The 21,087-nt window shown below is 37.2% G+C and overlaps 3 protein-coding genes across 11 annotated transcripts in view; 1 reads left to right on the forward strand and 2 right to left on the reverse strand.

Moving 5' to 3' along the window:
- TEX9 (testis expressed 9) overlaps window positions 1–21,087 on the forward strand; it is a 90,510-nt gene that overhangs the window by 45,525 nt on the left and 23,898 nt on the right. For 4 of the 9 annotated variants that reach the window (XM_025884178.2, XM_025884180.2, XM_025884181.2 and 1 more), the window contains 2 exons: window positions 16,618–16,752; window positions 17,044–17,230. In XM_025884178.2, coding sequence (XP_025739963.1) covers window positions 16,618–16,752; window positions 17,044–17,121 — 213 coding nt within the window. In that variant the 3' untranslated portion in view covers window positions 17,122–17,230. Of the gene's footprint in view, window positions 1–16,182; window positions 16,428–16,617; window positions 16,753–17,043; window positions 17,231–19,608; window positions 21,083–21,087 lie in introns of those variants that run through there. The other 5 variants (XR_012373633.1, XM_025884179.2, XM_073877055.1 and 2 more) reach the window with 3 other exon arrangements.
- LOC141370001 (cilia- and flagella-associated protein 276-like) lies at window positions 11,746–14,779 on the reverse strand. Its single transcript, XM_073877060.1, has one exon. The coding sequence runs from the start codon at window positions 14,123–14,125 to the stop codon at window positions 13,517–13,519; it is 609 nt and encodes a 202-aa protein (XP_073733161.1). The 5' UTR covers window positions 14,126–14,779; the 3' UTR covers window positions 11,746–13,516.
- MNS1 (meiosis specific nuclear structural 1) overlaps window positions 17,773–21,087 on the reverse strand; it is a 40,999-nt gene continuing 37,684 nt past the window's right edge. Inside the window, exons 9-10 of the mRNA XM_025884177.2 lie at window positions 19,315–19,440; window positions 17,773–18,004 (exon numbers count right to left, since the gene is read on the reverse strand). Of these exons, the coding sequence (XP_025739962.1) occupies window positions 17,912–18,004; window positions 19,315–19,440 (219 nt within the window). The 3' untranslated portion in view covers window positions 17,773–17,911. The remainder of the gene's footprint in view (window positions 18,005–19,314; window positions 19,441–21,087) is intronic.

A 21,087-nucleotide genomic window follows, 5' to 3' on the forward strand; every position in this document is an offset into this window, starting at 1 on the left:
TTTTTTTTTTTTTTTTTTTTTTTTGGTTGTTAGTACGTCTCTAGGAATGCATCCTTTTCTTCCAGATTGCCTAATTTGTTGGCATATAGGTGCTCGTAATATGTTCTTTTAATTGTATTTCTTTGGTGTTGGTTGTGATCTCTCCTCTTTCATGATTTTATTAATTTGGGTCCTTTCTCTTTTCTTTTTGATAAGTCTTGCCAGGGGTTTATCTATCTTATTAATTCTTTCAAAGAACCAGCTCCTAGTTCAATTGATCTCTTTTACTGTCTTTTGGTTTCTGTTTCATTGATTTCTGCTCTGATCTTTATTATTTCTCTTCTCCTGCTGGGTTTAGGCTTTATTTGCTGTTCTTTCTCCAGCTCCTTTAGGTGTAGTGTTAGGTTGTGTATTTGAGACCTTTCTTGTTTCTTGAGAAAGGCTTGTAGTGCTATATACTTTCCTCTTAGGACCGCCTTTGCTGCATCCCAAAGATTTTGAACGTTGTGTTTTCATTTTCATTTGTTTCCATGAATTTTTAAAATTCTGTAATTTCCTGGTTGACCCATTCATTCTTTAGTAGGATACTCTTTAGCCTCCCATGTATTTGCGTTCTTTCCAACTTTCCTCTTGTGATTGAGTTCATGTTTCAAAGCATTGTGGTCTGAAAATAGGCAGGGAATGATCCCAGTCTTTTGGTACTGGTTGAGACCAGATTTGTGACCCAAGATGTGATCAATTCTGGAGAATGTTCCATGTGCACTAGAGAAGAATGTGTATTCTGTTGCTTTGGGATGGAATGCTCTGAATATATCTGTGAAGTCCATCTGGTCCAGTGTGTCATTTAAAGCCTTTATTTCCTTGTTGATCATTTGCTCAGATGATCTGTCCATTTCAGTGAGAGGGGTGTTAAAGTCCCTTACTATTATTGTATTATTGTCAATATGTTTCTTTGATTTTGTTATTAATTGGCTTATATAATTTGCTGCTCCCATGTTAGGGGCATAGATATTTACAGTTTTTAGATCTTCTTGTTGGATAAACCCTTTAAGTATGATATAGTGTCCTTCCTCATCTCTTATTATAGTCTTTTTGTTTTGTTTTGAACATTTATTTATTTTTTTAAGATTTTATTTATTTGAGAGAATAAGAGAACACGAGAGGGGGGAGGGTCAGAGGGAGAAGCAGACTCCCTGCTGAGCAGGGAGTCCAATGTGAGACTTGATCCTGGGACTCCAGGATCATGACCTGAGCCGAAGGCAGTCACTTAACCAACTGAGCCACCCAGGCGTCCCTAGTCTTTGGTTTAAAATCTAATTTTTCTGATATAAGGATTGCCCCCCAGCTTTCTTTTGATGTCCATTAGCATGGTAATTGGGTTTCCATCCCCTCACTTTCAATCTGGAGGTGCCTTTTGGTCCAAAATGGATCTCTTGCAGACAGCATATCAATGGGTCTTGTTTTTTTATCCAATCTGATACCCTGTGTCTTTTGATTGAGGCTTTTAGCCCATTTATATTCAGGGTAACTATTGAAAGATATGAATTTAGTGCCATTGTATTGCCTGTATGGTGACTGTTACTATATATTGTCTCTGTTCCTTTCTGGTCTGGTACTTTTAGGCTCGCTCTTTGCTTAGAGGACCCCTTTCAATATTTCTTGTAGGGTTGGTTTGGTGTTCGCAAATTCTTTTAGTCAGATACATGCTTTGCAAGTATCTTATCCCTTGCATTTTATTTTTGTAACATTTGTTTTAAAGAGTGAAGTTTTATATTTTGATGAAGTCTAATCTCTTGTTTCTTCTTTTGTAATTTGTGCTTCTTGTGTCCTATTAAAGAATTCTTTGCTAATAAATCTAAGGTCACTAAGATTTGCTCTTATGTTTTCTTATAGAAGTAGCATAGCCTGAGCTTTTAGGAGAATTTTTGTTTATAATATAAGGGTCAGTTTCATTATTGGCATATGTGGAGCACTATTTTTTTGATGACTGTCCTTTACCATTGAATTGCCCTGACACCTTTCTTGAAAATTAGTTGCCCAGATAAACGTGGCACTATTTCTAGAATCTCTCTTCTCTTCCATTGATCTCTGTTTCTGTCTTTATGCTAACAACACAGTCTTGGTTATTAAATCTTTATAATAAAATCTTGAAAGCATGTAGTATGATTTTGTCTTTCCAGAAATTGCTTTGCCTATTCTAGGTCCTGCACATATCCATATAAATTTTAGAATCACCTTACCTATTTCTACAAGAAATCCTGTTGGAGTTTTGATTGGAGTAGCATTGAATCTGTGGATCAATTTGGGGAAAAGTGACATCATAACATTACTTTGTTTTTCATATCATGAATAGAGCATATCTACTTTTTAAGCCTTCTTCATTTTTACTAGGCAGTTTTTGTAGTTTTCAGTATACACATCTTGTACATTTTTTTCAAACTTAGCCCTTTTCTTCATGTTATTATAAATTCTTAAAATTTCAATTTCCAATTATTTGTTGCTAGAATAGAGAAATAGTTTACTTTTATATATTAATTGTATATCTTGAAACTTTGCTAATGTCACTTTTTCTGGAATCCTTAGGATTCTACATAGGCCAAAGGTAGACATACTTTTTCTGTAAAGGGCCAGCTAATAACTATTTTAAGTTTTGTGGGCTACATATGGTCCCTGTGGCATATTCTTCACCAGATTTCTTTTTCTTTTTTTAATTTATTTAACCTTGTCAAAATAAAGGAAAATCATCCTTAGGTCATGTGAAAATATTTTGAATTTCACATTCAATTTCTTTAACAGATACAGAAGTATTCTATATAGAGGCTATCTATACCTTATTATGTCTTTCAAGGAATCTGTCCATTTTATCTGTTGTCAGATTTATTTTTATGGTTTTATGTCTCACTTTTTTTTTTACTTGTTATTCCCTTGTTGTCCTTTGAATAACTTTAGAATCTGTAGTGATGTTCCTCCCCCATTCTCATGGGTTTCCTTTTCTCCCTCGTTCTTGATATTGGTCATTTGTATCATCTTTTCCTGTTCAGTCTTACTAGAGCCTTACTATTAATTCCATATGGACATATAATGCATTTGTTCTTTAAGTTTTTTTTTTTTAAATTCCAACATAGTTAACATACAGGGTTATATTAGTTAACAGGTATACAGTATAGTGATTGAACAATTCTATACATTACTCTTTGCTCATCATGAAAAGTATATTTTTTAATCCCCATTACTTATTTCACCCATCACCTTACCTCCCCTCCGGTAACCATCAGTTCTCTATAGTTAACTCTTGACTTCTCTCTCTCTCTCTCTTTCCGTCACTCTCTCTTTTTTTCCTATGCTCATTTTATTTCTTTCCACATTTGAGTGAAATCATACGGTATCTGTCTTTCTCTGACTGACTTATTTCACTTACCATTATACTCTCTTAGCTCTATCCATATTGTTGAAGATGGCAAGATTTCATTCTTTTTTACGGCTGAATAATATTTCATTGTGTATATATGCCACTTTTTTAAAAAGGTTTCTATTTTATTTTATTTATTTATTTGACAGAGAATGAGTACAAGCAAGGGGAGCGGCAGGCAGAGGGAGAAGCAGGCTCCCCGCTCAGCGGGGAGCCCAATGAGTGGGATTAGGCCCTGAGCTGAATGAAGGCTGATGCTTAACCAACTGAGCCACCCGGGCACCCCATACCACTTCTTCTTTATCCTTCATCAGTTGATGGATACTTGGGCTGTTTCTATATTTGGTTATTTTAAGTAATGCAACAATAAACAGAGATGGATATATATCTTTTTGAATTACTCTTTTTATATTCTTTAGGTAAATACTGAGTAGTGGAATTACTGAATCATATATTTCTGTTTTTCAATTTTTGAAGAAATTTCATACTGTTTTCCACAGTGGCTGCACCAGTTTGCATTCTCACCAACAGTGCACAAGTATTCCTTCTTTACCACATCCTCGGCAACACTTGTTGTTTCTTGTGTTTTTTAATTTTAGCCATTCTAGTATGTATGAGGTGATACCTCCTGTGGTTTTGATTTGTATATCCTGGATGATGATTGATGTTGAGCATCTTCTCATGTTCTGTTGGCCATCTGTATGTCTTCTTTGGAGAAATGTCTGTTCTTGTCTTCTGCTCATTTGGTTTTTGGGTTTTGAATTGTAGAATTTCTGTATATATTTTGGATACTAACCCTTTATAGGATATGTCATTTGCAAATATCTTCTCCCATTCAGTAGTTTGCATTTTAGTTTTGTTTATTGTTTCCTTCACTGTGCAAAAGCTTTTTATCTTGATGTAGTCCCAGTAGTTTATTTTTGCTTTTATTTCCCTTGCCTCATCCATTCTGTTGATCTGTGTGTCTATTTTTATGCCAGTACTGTTCTGTTTTGATTACTACAGCTTTACAATATAACGTGAAGTCTTCAATTGTGATACCTCTAGTTTTCTTTTTCTTTTTCAGGATTACTTTGGCTATTGGGGTCTTTTGTGGTTCCATACAGATTTTAGGATTGCTTGTTTTAGCTCTTTGAAAAATGCTGGTTTTATTTATTTATTTTTTGGTTATTTATTTGAGAGAGAGAGCTGGGGGAGGGACAGAGGGAAAGAATCTCAAGCAGACTCCCTGCTAAGTGCAGATCCCGAAGCTGGGATCCATCTCATGACCCTGAGATCATGACCTGAGCCAAAATCAAGAGTCGGATGCTTAACCAACTGAGCCACCCAGGCGCCCCTGTTGGAGGTATTTTGATAGGGATCGCATTAAATCTAGATTGCTTTGGTAGTATGGACATTTTAACAATTGTTCTTGCAATCCATGACCATGGAATATTTTTCCATTTCTTTCTGTTGTCTTCAGTGATTTTCATCAGTGTTACATAGTTTTCAGAGTACAGTTCTTTAACCTCTTTGGTTAGATTTATTCCTAGGTATCTTATTTTTGGTGCAGTTGTAAATGGGCTTGCTTTCTTAATTTCTCTTTCTGCTGCTTCATTATTAGTGTATAGAGGTGCAACAGATTTCTGCACATTGATTTTGTATCCTTTGACTTTACTTAATTCATTTATCAGTGCTAGTAGTTGTTTGGCAGAGTCTTTAGGGTTTTCTATATAGGGTATTGTGTCATCTGTGCATAGTGAAAGTTTTATTTCTTTCCTAGCAATTTGGACGCCTTTTGTTTCTTTTTGTTGTCTGAATGCTGTGGCTAGGACTTCTATAGTGAATAAGAGTGATGAGAGTAGACATCCTTGTTCCTGACCTTAGGGGAAAAGCTCTGTTTTTCACCATTGCATATGATGCGGGATTTCATACATGGCCTTTATTATGTTTAGGTATGTTCCCTCTAAACCTAAATTTGCTGAGGTGTTGTTTTGTTTTGTTTTGTTTTAATCATGAATGGATGTTGTATTTTGTCAAATGCTTTTTTCTTCATCTATTGAAATTATTATTTGGTTTGTATCCTTTCTCTTAGTAATGTGATCTGTCATGTTGAGTGATTCATGAATAGTGAACCATCCTTACATCCCAGGGATAAATCCCAGTTGATTGTGATGAATGATCTTTTTTTAATGGATTTTTGGATTTGGTTTGCTAATATTTTGTTGAGGATTTTTGCATATATGTTCATCAGACATACTGGCCTATAGTTATTTTGTTTGTTTTGTTTTTGTGGTACCTTTATCTGGTGTTGGTATCAGAGTAATGCTGGCCTCATAGAATGAATTTGGAAGTTTTCCTTCCTTTTCTATTTTTGGAATAGTTTGAGAAGAATAGGTACTAACTCTTTTTCTAAATGTTTGGTAGAATTTTCCTGTGAAGCTCTCTGGTACTGGACTTTTGTTTGTTGGGAGTTTTTTGATTACTGATTCAATTTCATTGCTGGTAATTAGTCTGTTGAAATTTTCTATTTCTTTCTGTTTCAATTTTGGTAGGTTATATGTTTCTAGGAACTTATCCATTTCTTCCAGGTCGTCCAATTTGTTGGCATATAATTTTTCATAATAGTCTCTTAAAATTCTTTGTATTTATGTGGTGTTGGTTGTTAATTCTCCTTTCATTTGTGATTTTGTTTATTTCAGTTCTCTCCCCCCCCCCCTTTTTTTTGGCTGGGTCTGGCTAGAGGTTTATCAATTTTGTTGATCTTTTCAAGAACCAGCTCCTGGTGCATTGATCTGTTCTATTGTTTTTAGTTTCTATGTTGTTTATTTCTGCTGTAATCTTTATTATTTCCTTTCTTCTGATTTGGGGTTTTGTTTGTTCTTTCTCTAGCTCCTTTTGGTGTAAGGTTAGGTTGTTTATTTGAGATTTTTCTTGTTTCTTCAGGTAGGCCTGTATTGCCATAAACTTGCCATTTAGGACTGCTATTGCTGCATCCCAGAGATTTTGGACTGTTGTGTTTTCATTTTCATTTGTTTACATGTGATTTTTTTATTTCTCCTTTGATTTCTTGGTTGACCCATTCATTTTTTAGTATCATGTTTTTTAACCTCAATGTGTTTGTGCTCTTTCCAGATTTTTTCTTGTGGGTGATTTCTAGTTTCATAGCACTGTGGTCAGAAAAGATGCATGGTATGACTTCAATCTTTTTTAATTTGTTGAGACTTGTTTTGTGGCCTAAATGTAGTCTGTTCTGGAGAATGTTCCATATGTGCTTAAAAAGAATGTGTATTTGGCTCTTTTAGGATGTTCTGAATGTATCCATTAAGTAATTTGGTCCATTGTGTCATTCAAAGCCAGTTTCCTTGGTGATTTTGTTTAGATGATCTGTCCATTGATGTAAGCGGGGTGTTAAAGTCCCCTACTATTATTGTGTTACTATTGATTAGTCCTTTATGTTTGTTATTAACTGTTTTATGTATTTGGGTGCTCCCATGTTGGGCATATAAATATTTATAATTGTATCTTCTTGTTGGATTGTCCCCTTTATTATATATTGTCCTTTGTCTTGTTACAGTGTTTTAAAGTCTGTTTTGTCCAATATAAATAGTTACCCAGCTTTCTTTTGACATCCATTTGCGCAATAAATGTTTCTCCATCCTCTCACTCTCCATCTGCAGGTGTCTTTAGGTCTAAATTAAATCTCTTTTTTTTTAAGATTTTATTTATTTATTAGAGAAATCACAAGCAGGGGGAGCAGCAGGCAGAGGGAGAAGCAGGCTCCCCGCTGAGCAAGGAGCCCAATGTGGGACTCGATCCCAGGACCCTGGGATCATGACCTCAGCCAAAGGCAGATACTTAACCAACTGAGCCACCCAGGCGTCCCCTAAATTAAGTCTGTTTTAGGCAGCATATAGATGGGTTTTGTTTTTTTAATCCACTCTGTCACCCTGTGTTTCAATTGGAGCAGTTAGTCTATCTACATTCAGAGTAATTATTGATAGATATGTATTTATTAACATTTTGTTACTTGTTTTGTGGCTGTTTTTGTAGTTTTTGTCTGATTCTTTGTCTTGCTCCTTTCCATGGTTTGCTTTCTTTAGTGATGTACTTGGATTCTTTCTCTTTATTCTTTGCATATTAGTGTTCTCTAATTTATGGTTACCATTAGGTGTGTATGTAACATCTTCAGCATATAACAGTCTATATGAAGTTGATGGTCACTTACGTTTAATCCATTCTTTTCTCCTACCGTTTTAGGTTTATGGTGTCATATTTTACATTCTTTTATGTTGTGAATCCCTTGACTGATTTTTACAGATATACTTATTTTTACTGCTTTTGTGTTTCCTACTTTTCATACTCTCACAAATGGTCTTTCCTTTCCATTCAAAGAGTCCCCTTAAATATTTTTTGTAGGGCTGGTTTAGGAGTTATGAACTCCTTTAGTTTTTGTCTGAGAAACTCTTTACCTCTCCTGTTCTGAATGATAGCTTTACTGGATTGACTATTCTTGGCTGTACATTTTTCCCTTTCAGCACTTTGATTATATCATGCTGTTCTCTTGTGGCCTAAGTTTCTGCCGAAAAATCTGCTGATAGCCTTATGGGATTTCCCCTTGTATGTAACTGTCTTCTTTTCTCTTGCTGCTTTTTTTTTATTACTACTTTTTGCCATTTTATTTTATTTTTTAAAAGATTTTATTTATTTAAGAGAGAAAGAGCAAAAGAGAGCATGAGTGGGGGGAGAGGCAGACTTCCCCACTGAGCAAGGAGCCTGATGCAGGGCTTGATCCCAGGATCCTGGGACCATAACCCAAGCCAAAGGCAGACGCTTAACTGACTGAGCCACCCAGGCGCCCCTACTTTTTGCCATTTTAATTACTATGTGTTTTGGTGTGGACCTCCTTGGGTCAATTTTATTGGGCAATATCTGTGCCTCCAGGATCTGGTTATCTGTTTCCTTCCCCAGATTAGGGAAGTTTTCAGCTATTATCTCTTTAATTAAATATTCTGCTCCGTTTTTTCTCTCTTCTTCTTCTGGATCCCTATAATGCAAATGATTTATATGTGGGGAGTCACTGGGTTCCCTAAGTCTATTCTCATTTTGCATATTTTTTTTTTTCTCTTCTTTGCTCTGCTTGATTACTTTCCATTACTCTGTCTTCCAGGTCATTAATTTGTTCCTCTGCTTCCTCTAGCCTGTTATTTCTTCCATCAAGTGTATTTTTTAATTTCATTTATTTGTTCTTCATTTCCGATCAGTTTTTTTTTTAATCTCTGTGTTACGGATCTCACTAATGTCCTTCAGTCTTCTCAAGTCCAGTGAGTATCTTTTATTAAATTCTGTCAGGCATATGTATCTCCATTTTGTTTAGGTGTCTTGCTGTGATTTTTGTCCTGTAGTTTCATTTGGGACATATTCCTCTGTCTCCTCATTTTGCCTAACTCTTTGTTCTTGTGTGTTAGGAAAGTCAGCTACCTCTGTTGCTCTTGAATGTAGTAGTCAGGGTGTGTACTTTTAATAAAGTGGTGCCAGTCCTCTTCTACAGGGGATGTGCTGCTACTGGGGAGACCAGGCATCTGGGTTGCTCTGCAAGTTGCAAAGGGGTAGGCAAGTGAGGGGTGCAGTTTTACCAGTGTGTGTGTCCTCCATGGGAGGTTGGAAGATGCAGTGTTGGCAGTTTGCACTGTTCTTCTGGGGGAGGGGACCTGCAAAGTAGGGACTCCAGTCATGGCTGGAGGCAGCAGGGCACAGTGTAAGCAAGTTCGGTAGTGAATGCATATGCTGAGCTGGTTCCCACAGGTGGCCATGTGATAATGCTTAGGGGCAGGGGAGGGACATGGAGCCTGCCAGCACCTTTGTTCCTAGAGACATTCCTCAGGGAACTCTGAAATTAGTAACTAACTCTCCCAATTGTGTGTTGTTGTTTTTTTTTAATTTAAGATTTTATTTATTTGAGTGAGCAAGCAAGAGAGAGCACAAATCGGGGGAGGGACAGAGGCAGAGGAAGAAGCAGACCCCCTACTGAGTGGGGAACTTGATGTGGGGCTTGATCCCAGACCCTGGGATCATGACTTGAGCCAAAGGTAGACGTTTGACTGAGCCACCCAGGCGCCCCCAGATGTTTTTTCAAACTGCTGCTTCTAGGCAGTATCTCTGGGGCTGTTTGTTGTACTGTCAAGGGTGGGAACTCAGCTTCCTGTTGTTCTCTGGGCTCTCCCATAGCTGAGCCTGATTTTTTTTTTTTTATTTATTCGACAGAGACACAGTGAGAGAGGGAACACAGCAGGGCAAGTGGGAGAGGGAGAAGCAGGCTCCCCACCGAGCAGGGAGCCCGATGCAGGGCTCGATCCCATAGATGGCTTTTATGATATTTAAGTAGGTACCCTCTATCCCTACACTCTGAAGAGTTTTAATCAAGAAAGGACGCTGTACTTTGTCAAATGCCTTTTCTGCATCTGGTTTAAAATTTAATTTGTCTGATATAAGTATTGTTACCCCAGCTTTCTTTTGATGATCATTAGCATGAAAAATGTTTTTTCACCCCCCACTTTCAATCTGGAGGTGTTTTTGGGTCTAAAATGAGTCTCTTACGGAAGAGCATATTGATGGGTCTCGATTTTTTATCTAATCTGATACCCTGTCTTTTGAATGGGCTAACATTTACATTCAGGATAACTATTTAAAGATATGAATTTAGTGACATTGTATTGCCTGTGAGGACTGTTACTGTATATTGTCTCTGTTCCTTTCTGGTCTATGTTGCTTTGGGGCTCTCTTTGCTTAAAGGACCCCTTTCAATATTTCTTGTAGGGCTGGTTTGGTGTTTGCAGATTCTTTTAGGTTTTGTTTGTCCTGGAAGTTTTTATCTCTCCTTCTATTTTCAATGACAGCCTAGCTGGATGTAGTATTATTGGCTGCATATTTTTCTCATTTAGTGCTCTGAATATATCATGCCAGTCTTTTCTGGCCTGCCAGCTCTCTGTGGGTAGGTCTGCTTCCAACCTAATGTTTCTACCCTTGTAGGTTACAGACCTCCTGTCCTGAGCTGCTTTCAGGATTTTCTTTGTCTCTGAGATTTGTAAGTTTCACTATTAGATGTTGGGATGTTGACCTATTTTTATTGATTTCTGAGGGGATGGTTCTCTGTGCTTCCTGGATTTTGATGCCTGTTTCCTTCCCCAGATTAGGGAAGTTCTCCACTATAATTTGTTTCAATATACCTCTGCTCCTCTGTCTCTTCTTCTTCTGGGATCCCAATTATTCTAATGTTGTTTTTCTTTATGGTATCACTTATCTCTCGAATTCTCCCTTTGTGATCCAATAGTTGTTTATCTCTTTTTCTCAGCTCCTTTATTCTCCATCATTTGGTCTTCCATATCACTAATTCTCTCTTCTGCCTCATTTATCCTAGCAGTTAGAGCCTACATTTTTTATTACATCTCATTAATAGCCTTTTTGATTTCGGCTTGGTTAGATTTTAGTTTTTTTATTTCCCCAGAAAGGGATTCTCTGGTGTCTTCTCTGCTTTTTTCAAGCCCAGCTAGTATCTTTATAATCGTTATTCTGAACTCTAGTTCTGACATCTTACTAATGTCCATATTGATTAGATCCCTGGCAGGCAGTACTGCCTCTTGTTCTCTTTTTTGGGGTGAGTTTTTCCTTCTTGTCATTCTGTCCAGAGAAGAATAGATGAACGAGAGAACAAAATACTAAAAGGGCAACAAGGACCCCAGAGAAATATACACTAAACAAATCAGAAGAGACCCAAAACTGGGGGGAAAAGAGAAAAGAGAAAAAAAAAGAATATAATCAGACAGATGAGCAGAATAGAGCTATACACTGGATTCTGTGTGTATTTTAGTCTGTTTTTTAGAAAACTAGATCCCAAAGTTGTGAGTAAAGAAAAACTTGTATATGTACAAAAATAAAATTAAATACAATGAAAGGATAGAATATAACTATAAAAATGGAAATAAACAACAAAAAACAACAAAAAAGGAAGGGATATAAAACAGAGCAATACACTATCTTTGAGTGTATTTTGGTCAGTTTATTAGAGGAAGCCACATCTCAAAATTGTAAAGAAATAATTTATATATACAAAAATAAATAGAGAGGATAGAATGTAACTGTAAAGATGAAAATTTAAAAAGACTTTAAAAAATGAAAAAAAAAGAAAAGAGAGTATGATCAGGTGTCTTAATAGAACAGAGCCATACAATAGATTTTGGGTGTATTGGTCTGCTAGAAGAAACGTATCCCAAAATTTTAAAGAAAGAAATATATATACAAAAATAAGGTTAAATACAACAAAGGGATAGAATATGACTGTAAAAATGAAAATTAAGATTTTTTAAAAGGAATTGGTAAGAAGTTGGTTGGAAAGGGAAAGATGAAAAATTTTAAAGAAAAAAAAATTAAAGTTGAAAGACTAAAGAATCATGGGGGGAAAGCCATGAATTCTATGTGCTGTATTCCCCTAGCTCTGGAGTTCTGCCATTCTCATTGATCGGTACTTCGTCTTGGCTGGCTGTTCTTGCTGATCTTCTGGGGGAGGGGACTGTTGCCATGGTTCCCAAATGTCTTTGCCAGAGGTGGAATTGCCCTGCACTTGCTGGTCCGGGCTAAATAATCTGCTCAGGTTTGCTCTCTGGAGCTTTTGTTCCCTCCAACGTTTCTGTACAACTTTGGAGGACGAGAGTGAAAATGGTGGCCTCCCAATCTGTGCCCCGGAGGAGCCGAGAACTCGGGTCCCCACTCCTCAGAGAGCCCCCAGAGAAATGCAGTCAATCACTCCCATCTCCCTGGTCTCCAGCAGCACTCCGTGCTCGCCTGTAACCAAGCGTTTCTATCTCTGGCACCCGACCGCATGTGGAGTCTCCAAACCCAGCAGATCCCTGCGGTGCACTCCCGTGCTGCTCCTCCTTGGGGGAGGAAGTGGAGTCTCCCCAGATCTGCCGCTTGTTGGGTCCCTGCTGGAGGAGCACTGGGCCGCGGATCACAGTTTATGGCAACCCCGAGCTGAGAGCCCACTCCTCAGCTCTGCCTCTGCAGCCGGCTTCCCCGCTCCGACACCTGGGAGCTCTGCTGCACTCAGTCACCCCCAGTCTTTCTGTGACCCTGAGGGTCCTGAGACCACACTGTCCCAGTGAGGGTTCCAACCCCCTGCTTAGCCACTGGAGCGACGTCCCTCAGCAGAGCCGACTTCTAAAAGTTCCAATTTTATGCTCTGCTGCTCTATCATTTGCCAGTAGCCGGCTCAGGAGGCTCCCTCCCCCCGCAGTCTATCTTCCCGTATGTTGCCTCCAATTCACTTCTCCGCACGTCCTACCTTCCAAAAAGTGGTCGCCTTTCTATTCGTAGAGTTGCAGGTATTCTTTTCTTCGATCTCCAGTTGAGTTTGTAGGTGTTCAGAATGATCTGATAGCTATCTAGCTGAATTCTTGGGACCAGATGGAATTAAGGTCTCCTCCTCCTCTGCCATCTTGGACTCTTCTCGGTGTTAATTTTTCTTTAAATATTTGGTAGAATTCTCCAGTGAAGCCATCTGGTTCAGGGATTTCCTTGTTGAGAGGTTTTTGAGTACTCCTTAAATTTCTTAACGAGTTACATAGTTGTTTGGATTGCCTGAACTGATTTCCTATTTCTTCATCATTCAGTTTTAGTAGATTGGGAGTGTCTAGGAATTTATTTCGCCTAGGTTATCCAGTCTATTGGTGTAGCATTGTTCATTCTCTTATCCTCTTTATTTCTGTGGTTTCAGTTGTAATGTCTACTCTTCCATTTACAATTTTATTTCTGTAAAGTCAGTTGTAATATCCCCTTTCATTTCTGTTAGTTATTTGAGTCTTTTTTTTTTTTCTTAGTCTGGGTGAAGTCAATTTTGTTGATCTTTTCAAAGAACCAACTCCTGGTTTCATTGATTTTTCTCTACTGTTATTTTATTCTCTATTTCATTTATCTCTGCTCTAATCTTTAGTATTTCCTATTTTCAACTAGCTTTGGGTTTAGTTCTCTAGTTATAAAGTTGGGTTACGATTTGAGATCTTTATTCTTTTTTTTTTTTTTTCATCCAGCACAATTCTATTTAATGGAGGTGGGCAGCAGGATGTTCCACTATGATTAATTTAGTCCAGGGACCTGTCAACATTCGGTAGAGAAGAAGCCACCATCATTCTTTTGGGAGTAGCCTCCAATGGTGGCTGCAGTGTGAGGGGACACTATGGATCCCTGGAGGCTGTGGATAGACTCCTTCTTAGGGTTGATCCAGTGTCTGATGTTAGCTCGGGAAGTGATGGAAGGTGGCGGAGGAGGGGGTAAAAGTTCTCCAGGGCATTGGGTCTTGATGATTCCATGGGTATCCTGGGTGGTCTCCTGGTGTAAGAGTATCTCACTTTTGTTCTTGAATGTCCCTGTGTGGTGGTTGTACAAGGCTGCTAAGCGGAAATCCAGGTCATCCTTTGGTATCTCAGGATCAAAAAAATAAATATCCCGCCTCATGGAGGTGATTGTGGGAGCTGAGCTGAGCCGACTCCAGGGTTCCTGTTGCTGAGCAAGGTGAGCTGGGTTCTTATATGGCAGTTTCTTGGAAGCCCTGAGTTTTCCCAGGAAGCTATCATCGTTATCCAACATAGGGTGCTGGAAGGGGTCTCGGGTGAAAGGCATGGTAAAATACGGAGTGAACCACTGGTGTGAGGGATGGGAAGCCCGCGCAACCGCACACAACTCTTTATTCTTTTTTAATGTAAGCATTTATAGCTATACATTTTCCCCTTAGCATTGCTTTGACTACATCCCATAAGTTTTGGTACGTTGTGTTTTCATTGTCATTTATCTGAAGATATTTTCTAATATCTTCAATTTCCCTTGTGATTTCTTTTTTGACCCATTGGTTAAGAGTATGTTGTTTAATTCCCACATATTTATGGATTTTCCAATTTTCATTCTGTTGTTGATTTCTAGTTTCATTTCATTGGGAACAGGAAAGACCATTTGTATGGCTTCAATCATTTAAAATTTACTAAGACTTGTGGCCTAACATGATTTATTTTGGAGAATGTTCCATGTATAAGAAAAATGTGTACTTGGGCACACCTGGGTGGTACAGTCGGTTGAGCACCGACTCATGATTTTAGCTCAGGTTGTAGTCTCAGCATGGTGAGATTGGGCCCCCATCGGCTCGGGCTGTACACTCAGCACAGAGTCTGCTTGAGTTTCTCTCTCCCTCTCTAATATAAATAAATAAATCTTTAGGGGAAAAAATGTGTATTTTGATTTTGTTGGGTGGAATGTACTATATGTCTTTTGGGTCCAGTTGGTCTGTTGGGTTGTTCAAGTACTGTTCTCATTGCTCTTCTTTCTGGTTGTTATATCCATAGGTGAGGTATTGAAGTCTACTATAATTGCAGAGTTTTTTTTTTTTTTTCTTCCACCAGTTCTGTCAGTATATTTAGGAACTGATGTTTGGTGCATATATAATTGTTATAATTCCTTGGTGAATCGAGCATTTTATTATATAATGGCTTTTGTCTCTCATAACTGTTTTGACTTAAAGTCTATTTTGTCTGATATTATAGCCACCCCTGTCCTCCTTTGGGTACCATTTGCATGCAGTATTTTTTTTCATCCTTTCAGTTTTCAATATATGTCCTTAGATCTAAAGTGAGTCTCTTGTAGACAGTATACAGTTCAATCTTATTTTTTAAATCCAATCTAGGGGAAGTTTCATTTATTTACATTTCAAGTTATTACTGATGGGGAATAACTTCCTATTACCATTTTGTATTTTCTGTCTTAAAGCTCTTTTGTCTGTCATTTAAATGTCTTAATTTCCTAGGAATCTCAGCCCTGCTTCTTCTCAGGGCCTTAAGATGTTGTATTTTACTTCTCAATAAATAATCCTGATAATCTCTTGTCCCTAGGCATTCATGGTTCTGCAGACCCCCTCTAGGCCCCATGTGCAGCAGTTCTCACCACTGCTTCCAGCAGCCTCCAACCTTATATATAAACTGTGCCACCATTCCATCAGTGCTCTGAGTCAGGCGAGACAGTCCCTCAAGCATTCCCCACACAAGTCAGAACATTACCAGCAAGTTCTACTCTTCTTTCTACAAATTGAAAGTCTTCCTTCCATTATGCCAGGAGGGTAAGGGAAAAGGATGAGCATAAATGCCATGAAGTTTCCTGTCATTTTGAATGTGGCTATTTCTTGGTTAGGTGTTTGCTTGGTTGTTACTGCTGCTATACTTCTCACAACACTACACTGTATCTTCACTGTTTCCATGTGTGTTTGTTGGGGGACAAGGGCCTGAACTTCCTAATCTGCCATCTTGGTGACATCACTATGAATTATCTTTTAAAGAAATTTATTTAAAAAAGAAGTCTACTGATATTTATGTTATTATTTCTGGTACTTTTTTTATATGTGTGTATGTAGATTCAGATTTCCTTCTGGTATCATTGCCCTTTTGCAAGAAAGGCTTCCTTTAACATTTCTTTAAGATCTTCCTGTACTTAAATTCTACTAACCTGTCAGAGTTCACTGGTCCTTTTTCTGCATTGTCCAAATTGATGCAGAGCTCATTCAGATAATTTTTGCCAAGATTACAAACTCTCCCTTGTCAGGCCTGTGGCTGAATTCTCTGCTCAGCTCTTTAGACCACAGCTGTTGTCTTTCATGTGTTTCTAGGGGGGGTCTCACCCTGCACATGGGGTATTTAGGCGTCTGCCAAGGATTTGAGGGAATTTTGAGGGCTCCATTCTTTCTAGGATTTCTACCACCCTGGCAACCCTGTTGTCTTATTCCTCAGACCGGGAAGACTGCTACTTTTTCCTCAAGGTCTATCTCCTGTGAACCCATGAAGTAGAAAATGCTTTCAGAAGCCATCTGAAATGTGGACTTCAGCTAGTATACTTCCCTTTTTTCAAGGATCATATCACCTCCAGTTTCTGCTTACTACTGATTACTCATCTATACCTTCAAGTATGTTTTTGCTACCCCTAGAAGAGTTGGTCTACTGCAAACTGCCATTACTGGAATTAGAACTGAATGATTTCTAAAATGTTTAAAATCTGTGAGACATGAATATTATTAAAAGTTATCAATGTTAAAGTTATTCAGTAATGCAAAGAATAAAATATAAAATTTTATATTTCAGTTAAAGATAGTTATTACTAATGTGACGATATTCTTTATAATTTTTTCCAATAAAGACTGATGACTATATGGGATTTTCTTTTTGCAGGATATAGCCAATGAGGAACACAAAAAAATTGAAGCATTAAAATCAGAAAACAAGAAGCTAGAAAAACAGAAAGGAGAATTAGTGATAGGGTTCAAGAAACAATTAAAATTAATTGATGTTTTAAAAAGGCAGAAGGTGAGTCTATCCTTAAAAAACACAGTTAAATCATAGATATTATTTGGGCCACTCTACTAAAAGTTATTTGTACTTTAGATATGTTTAGTATTTTGACATGCTCAGGCACAAAATTTTATCTATATTACATAAGATTTATATATAAAGTGTTATCCAAGCTAGAATTCGAGTATACATTCCAACAGAGCTTATTAATTTGACAGCATATTTATACATACACTTTTATCGATTTCCTGTTGTTCTGTAGTCTACTCTTAATACTAAAACAATATTGGTTTGTTACAAATGCAGATGCATATTGAAGCTGCCAAGATGCTGTCCTTCACCGAAGAGGAATTTATGAAGGCAATTGAATGGGGAAATTCATAAATGATCTACTTTATAATTAAAGTATACAGAATTTGTATGTCTGTATAACTGTATGATCCATATACATTTTATTTTACTATAGTTTTAATGACATTTTTACTCTTTATAAGTAATGAAGATATTTGGTAATGAAATCAAAGCAACTCCAGTGAATTCCCTGTTCAGATTTAGGGGATACAAAATTGATATGTAATTATTAGAAAAGTAATATTTTGTAAAATAATGGGATTTAACTTTTGATTCTTATGACCCACTTACACTCTAATGTAAACTACTTTATGTTCTGGAGATTCAGCTCTAGTTCATAAATGATAAATTTATTTGATACAAATTCTGTTTTTAAGTTTTTATTGACAATAAAGCACTTTGAAATTCTTCACTCTTAACTATTCTCTTTCCTTATAGTAGAAAGAAAAAGATACTTTGGCTGGCCAAATCCCGGAAGTAAAGTTCCTAAAACACAAATACCAATGGAACTGTAGTCTGAATGGCAATGCAGAAAAAGCTCTGAGCAGCAGGAGTAGTATGGAGAAGTTAGTCTCCTGGGTTTGGCCTCTAATGTATTTATATTTATATAGACTGTCCTGATGTGGTGTAGAACTCAGATCTTCAAATTATCATCAGTACAAGAACGAGTTTAACTAAAAGCAATTTTGTAGCTTAATTTTTTATCAGAAAAATATTATGAATTACAGAGACACTTTAGAAAATCTAAATAGATTAGTAAAACAAAAGTTACAGTGACATCTAGTGGTAAAAACAGTCCAGGTTTTACCAAATCTTGATGGTGTCACTGCGCTTCACAAATTTCACTCCTTTTCTGATACACTTTCCTAAACTCTTCACCAAGCATATCGATATCATCCTCTTTTTTAAATACTCCCTACAAGAAAAATATTTTGTGGGTTACTTCAAATGCCAGAGTATTTCACCAAATGCTTGTAAGACTAACAAAGATATAGACTACATATTTGTGAAATTATCTCCAAGATAATGAAATCTAATAGGTTTATGAAAAATATCACTGTTCTCTAAAATTATGACTCGATAGGTATACTGAATATTCTTTGACTGATTCCCTGACTTATCTATCAGCTCCAGTATAAGAATTTGTAATAGGAATCTGGGCTCTTCTACCTTACTACTGCAGGTCACCACTGCTAGGATTGGCTGAATGAGAAAGAATTTAACAAGGTCAGGGTAAAGGGACCGGCTCTTGCCTCCTTCCATGGCTGATCAGCAAACCTTCAAACTTGCATGAAAGGCTCCAGGTTTGGAGTTATGCCATCTAAGCAAGCCCTTTGAAATTCTCCATGCTTTTATTTACTTTTCTTTTCTCTTATACAGTAAAAGGCTGTTAAATATTTACTTATATAATTTAAAGGAGCTAAAGAATAATTTAGGTCATTTGGGGCTATATCAGGTTTTTAGGTTCTCCCCATCTCCACAATTATTTACTTTTAAAAATATCTAAATCCCAAACTCTCCAGAATTTATAGTCTTTTTAAAATTAATACATCACTTCATATTAATCCTATCAACCAATTAGACTATAACATCCTGTGGACAAGCAATAATTACTCATTTCCCTTTCTCCTTCCTTAGCACTGCACTGAAAACAAAATACACACTTGATTCTTCCAAATCAATCAAATGACATTTCTATATCTGAAGGATGGAAATTTTATTTACATGCATCCAGATGTTTATATGGCTTATGAAACTCAATTGTTACTTCATTTAGAGTCAGAATGTATCTCACTTATACATGAAAATGTTATCTTTTGGAAGTACTTTTAAAAAACAGGTTACCTAGTACTTATTTATAACCTCCCATTAGAAAGCAGATCTGTCTGGGACTCGGTTCAAGCACATGTCTGTTAGCAGTGTTACCAATTACAAGATTTTCCTGTATGTCATCAGCTTTAGTGTACAAAGTATCACTACTGCTTTAGGGTACTTTAGTTTTAGACTTCCAAAATTTAAATTCAGGAAATCTAGCTCCTACTTCTAAGAATGTGCCAAGACCAACTCTCATTTTAAAGACAGGTGTCACTGATTGCCTAAGATCCCACTACTGCTTTTAACAGCCAGAAGTAAGTGAAACCCAGGCCCTCTGAAATCCTAATTAGCATGTATTATCCCCACTATTGGAGGTCAAGAAGATTATACCTTGAGTTAAATCTCACTTACTTTAGGGAGATATCCTAGTAACTTTGTTGCATGTTCTTTGAGAAGTTTTAGTCTTTCTTCTTCAATAATTGCATTAATACATCCTTGTCTTCTTTGCTGCAACTGCCATTCTTCCAGTTCACGTTGCTGGAAATGTAAATAAAATTTTATTGTCACAGGATACATTAATCTTTTAAGAAGTCATCAAATAAAACTATTCTCGCAGTGAATTAGATAAAATTGATGAACTATTTTTTATGCTAACTTCAGAAAATACTACATAGTATATATATAACATATTTCTATCTTTTACAGTCACTATTCCCTTGAAGTTACAAAAACAATAGTGGCTCAGTCGTTAAGAGTCTGCCTTCGGCTCACGTCATGATCCCAGGGTCCTGGGATCGAGCCCCGCATCGGGCTCCCTGCTCGGCGGGAAGCCTGCCCTCTCCCACTCCCTCTGCATGTGTTCCTGCTCTCGCTGTGTCTGTCAAATAAATTAAAAAAATCTTTAAAAAAAAATAGTCATGCCTGGGATTTCAGGGAGGCAAGTATATATTTTTAGGACAATATCTTCATCACCAAGGAAAAAATTTTCAAAGAAAGGATTTCCTAATTAATTCACATATTTATGTAATGTTTACCATATGCCAAGTGCTGAAGGCCGCTTACAGTATAAAACAAAAGCTGGATAAAACAGAATAGGGATATCTAAAAGGTAAATATTTCCATATATGTTAAGATTTTTAAGAGCCTGTATGAAGCACAAGAGTAGCAGCAAGAGTTCCAACAGAAGAATCAGTGTTTCTCAGGAGAGAGTTCTGAATACTCTTATATAACCACACCAAGCTTCTGTGCCATATACTATGGAAGAGAGGACCAGCTTTAAAAAATTTTAGGGCTTAGGGGCACCTGGATGGCTCAGTTGGTTAAGCGACTGCCTTCGGCTCAGGTCGTGATCCCGGAGTCCCGGGATCGAGTCCCGCATCGGGCTCCCTGCTCAGCAGGGAGTCTGCTTCTCCCTCTGACCCTCCCCCCTCTCATGCTCTCTGTCTCATTCTCTCTCTCAAATAAAAGCTTTAAAAAATATTTTTTAAAAAAAGTTCTAGGGCTTAAAAGAACTCTTACAGTGCTGTACCCAAATAATCCTATTGGAAAGGGAAGGGTGCTAAAGGCAGACCATTGAAGCAGTGAATTTCTACCTAGAATTAAAGTAGTATTAATGCTAAGCTTGTTTTTGCAATAACCATAGTTTCTTAGGGTCCATTTCTTCAGACCACTCTTTGTCAAAGTCTTGCAAACTAGAAAAGAGTATGTCTATTTTTCTACAATGGGAGGCAAGCTTTTACATTACCTAATAACTCTTCATAGTTACCAGATGAAGCTAAAGAAGGATGCTAGGACACATCCATATCCAATGCCACTTAAACCTGTAATTGCTTCTCATAAGAATATTTTGTAGACTATGATATGATCGGCATTACAGAATCAGAAACAGCATTGATACAGCTAATTGAGAAAAGACACTCTCACCCATCTTGTTCCTGAATCAGCGTTATCAGCTCTTATTTATGTTATCTCTAAGATCAAATAGGGTAATAGAATCTGCCATGGAATTGTTATACCTGAATTTTTTTTTGAAACTACATTCTAAGTCTACCTTACAGTAAGGTGTGGTCAAATAGGACTTGGTTTCTGCCAATGGAATATAAGCAGAAGTATCATATGCAGATTCTGAGAATCAATCTCATATACTCACTTTGTCCCTTCTTTACCTTTTCCATCTGCCGCTTG

Source organism: Callorhinus ursinus, unplaced genomic scaffold (genome assembly GCF_003265705.2).
Source record: "Callorhinus ursinus isolate GAN/ISIS: 27379988/994484 unplaced genomic scaffold, GSC_fseal_2.0 scaffold25, whole genome shotgun sequence".
Lineage (NCBI taxonomy): Eukaryota > Metazoa > Chordata > Mammalia > Carnivora > Otariidae > Callorhinus > Callorhinus ursinus.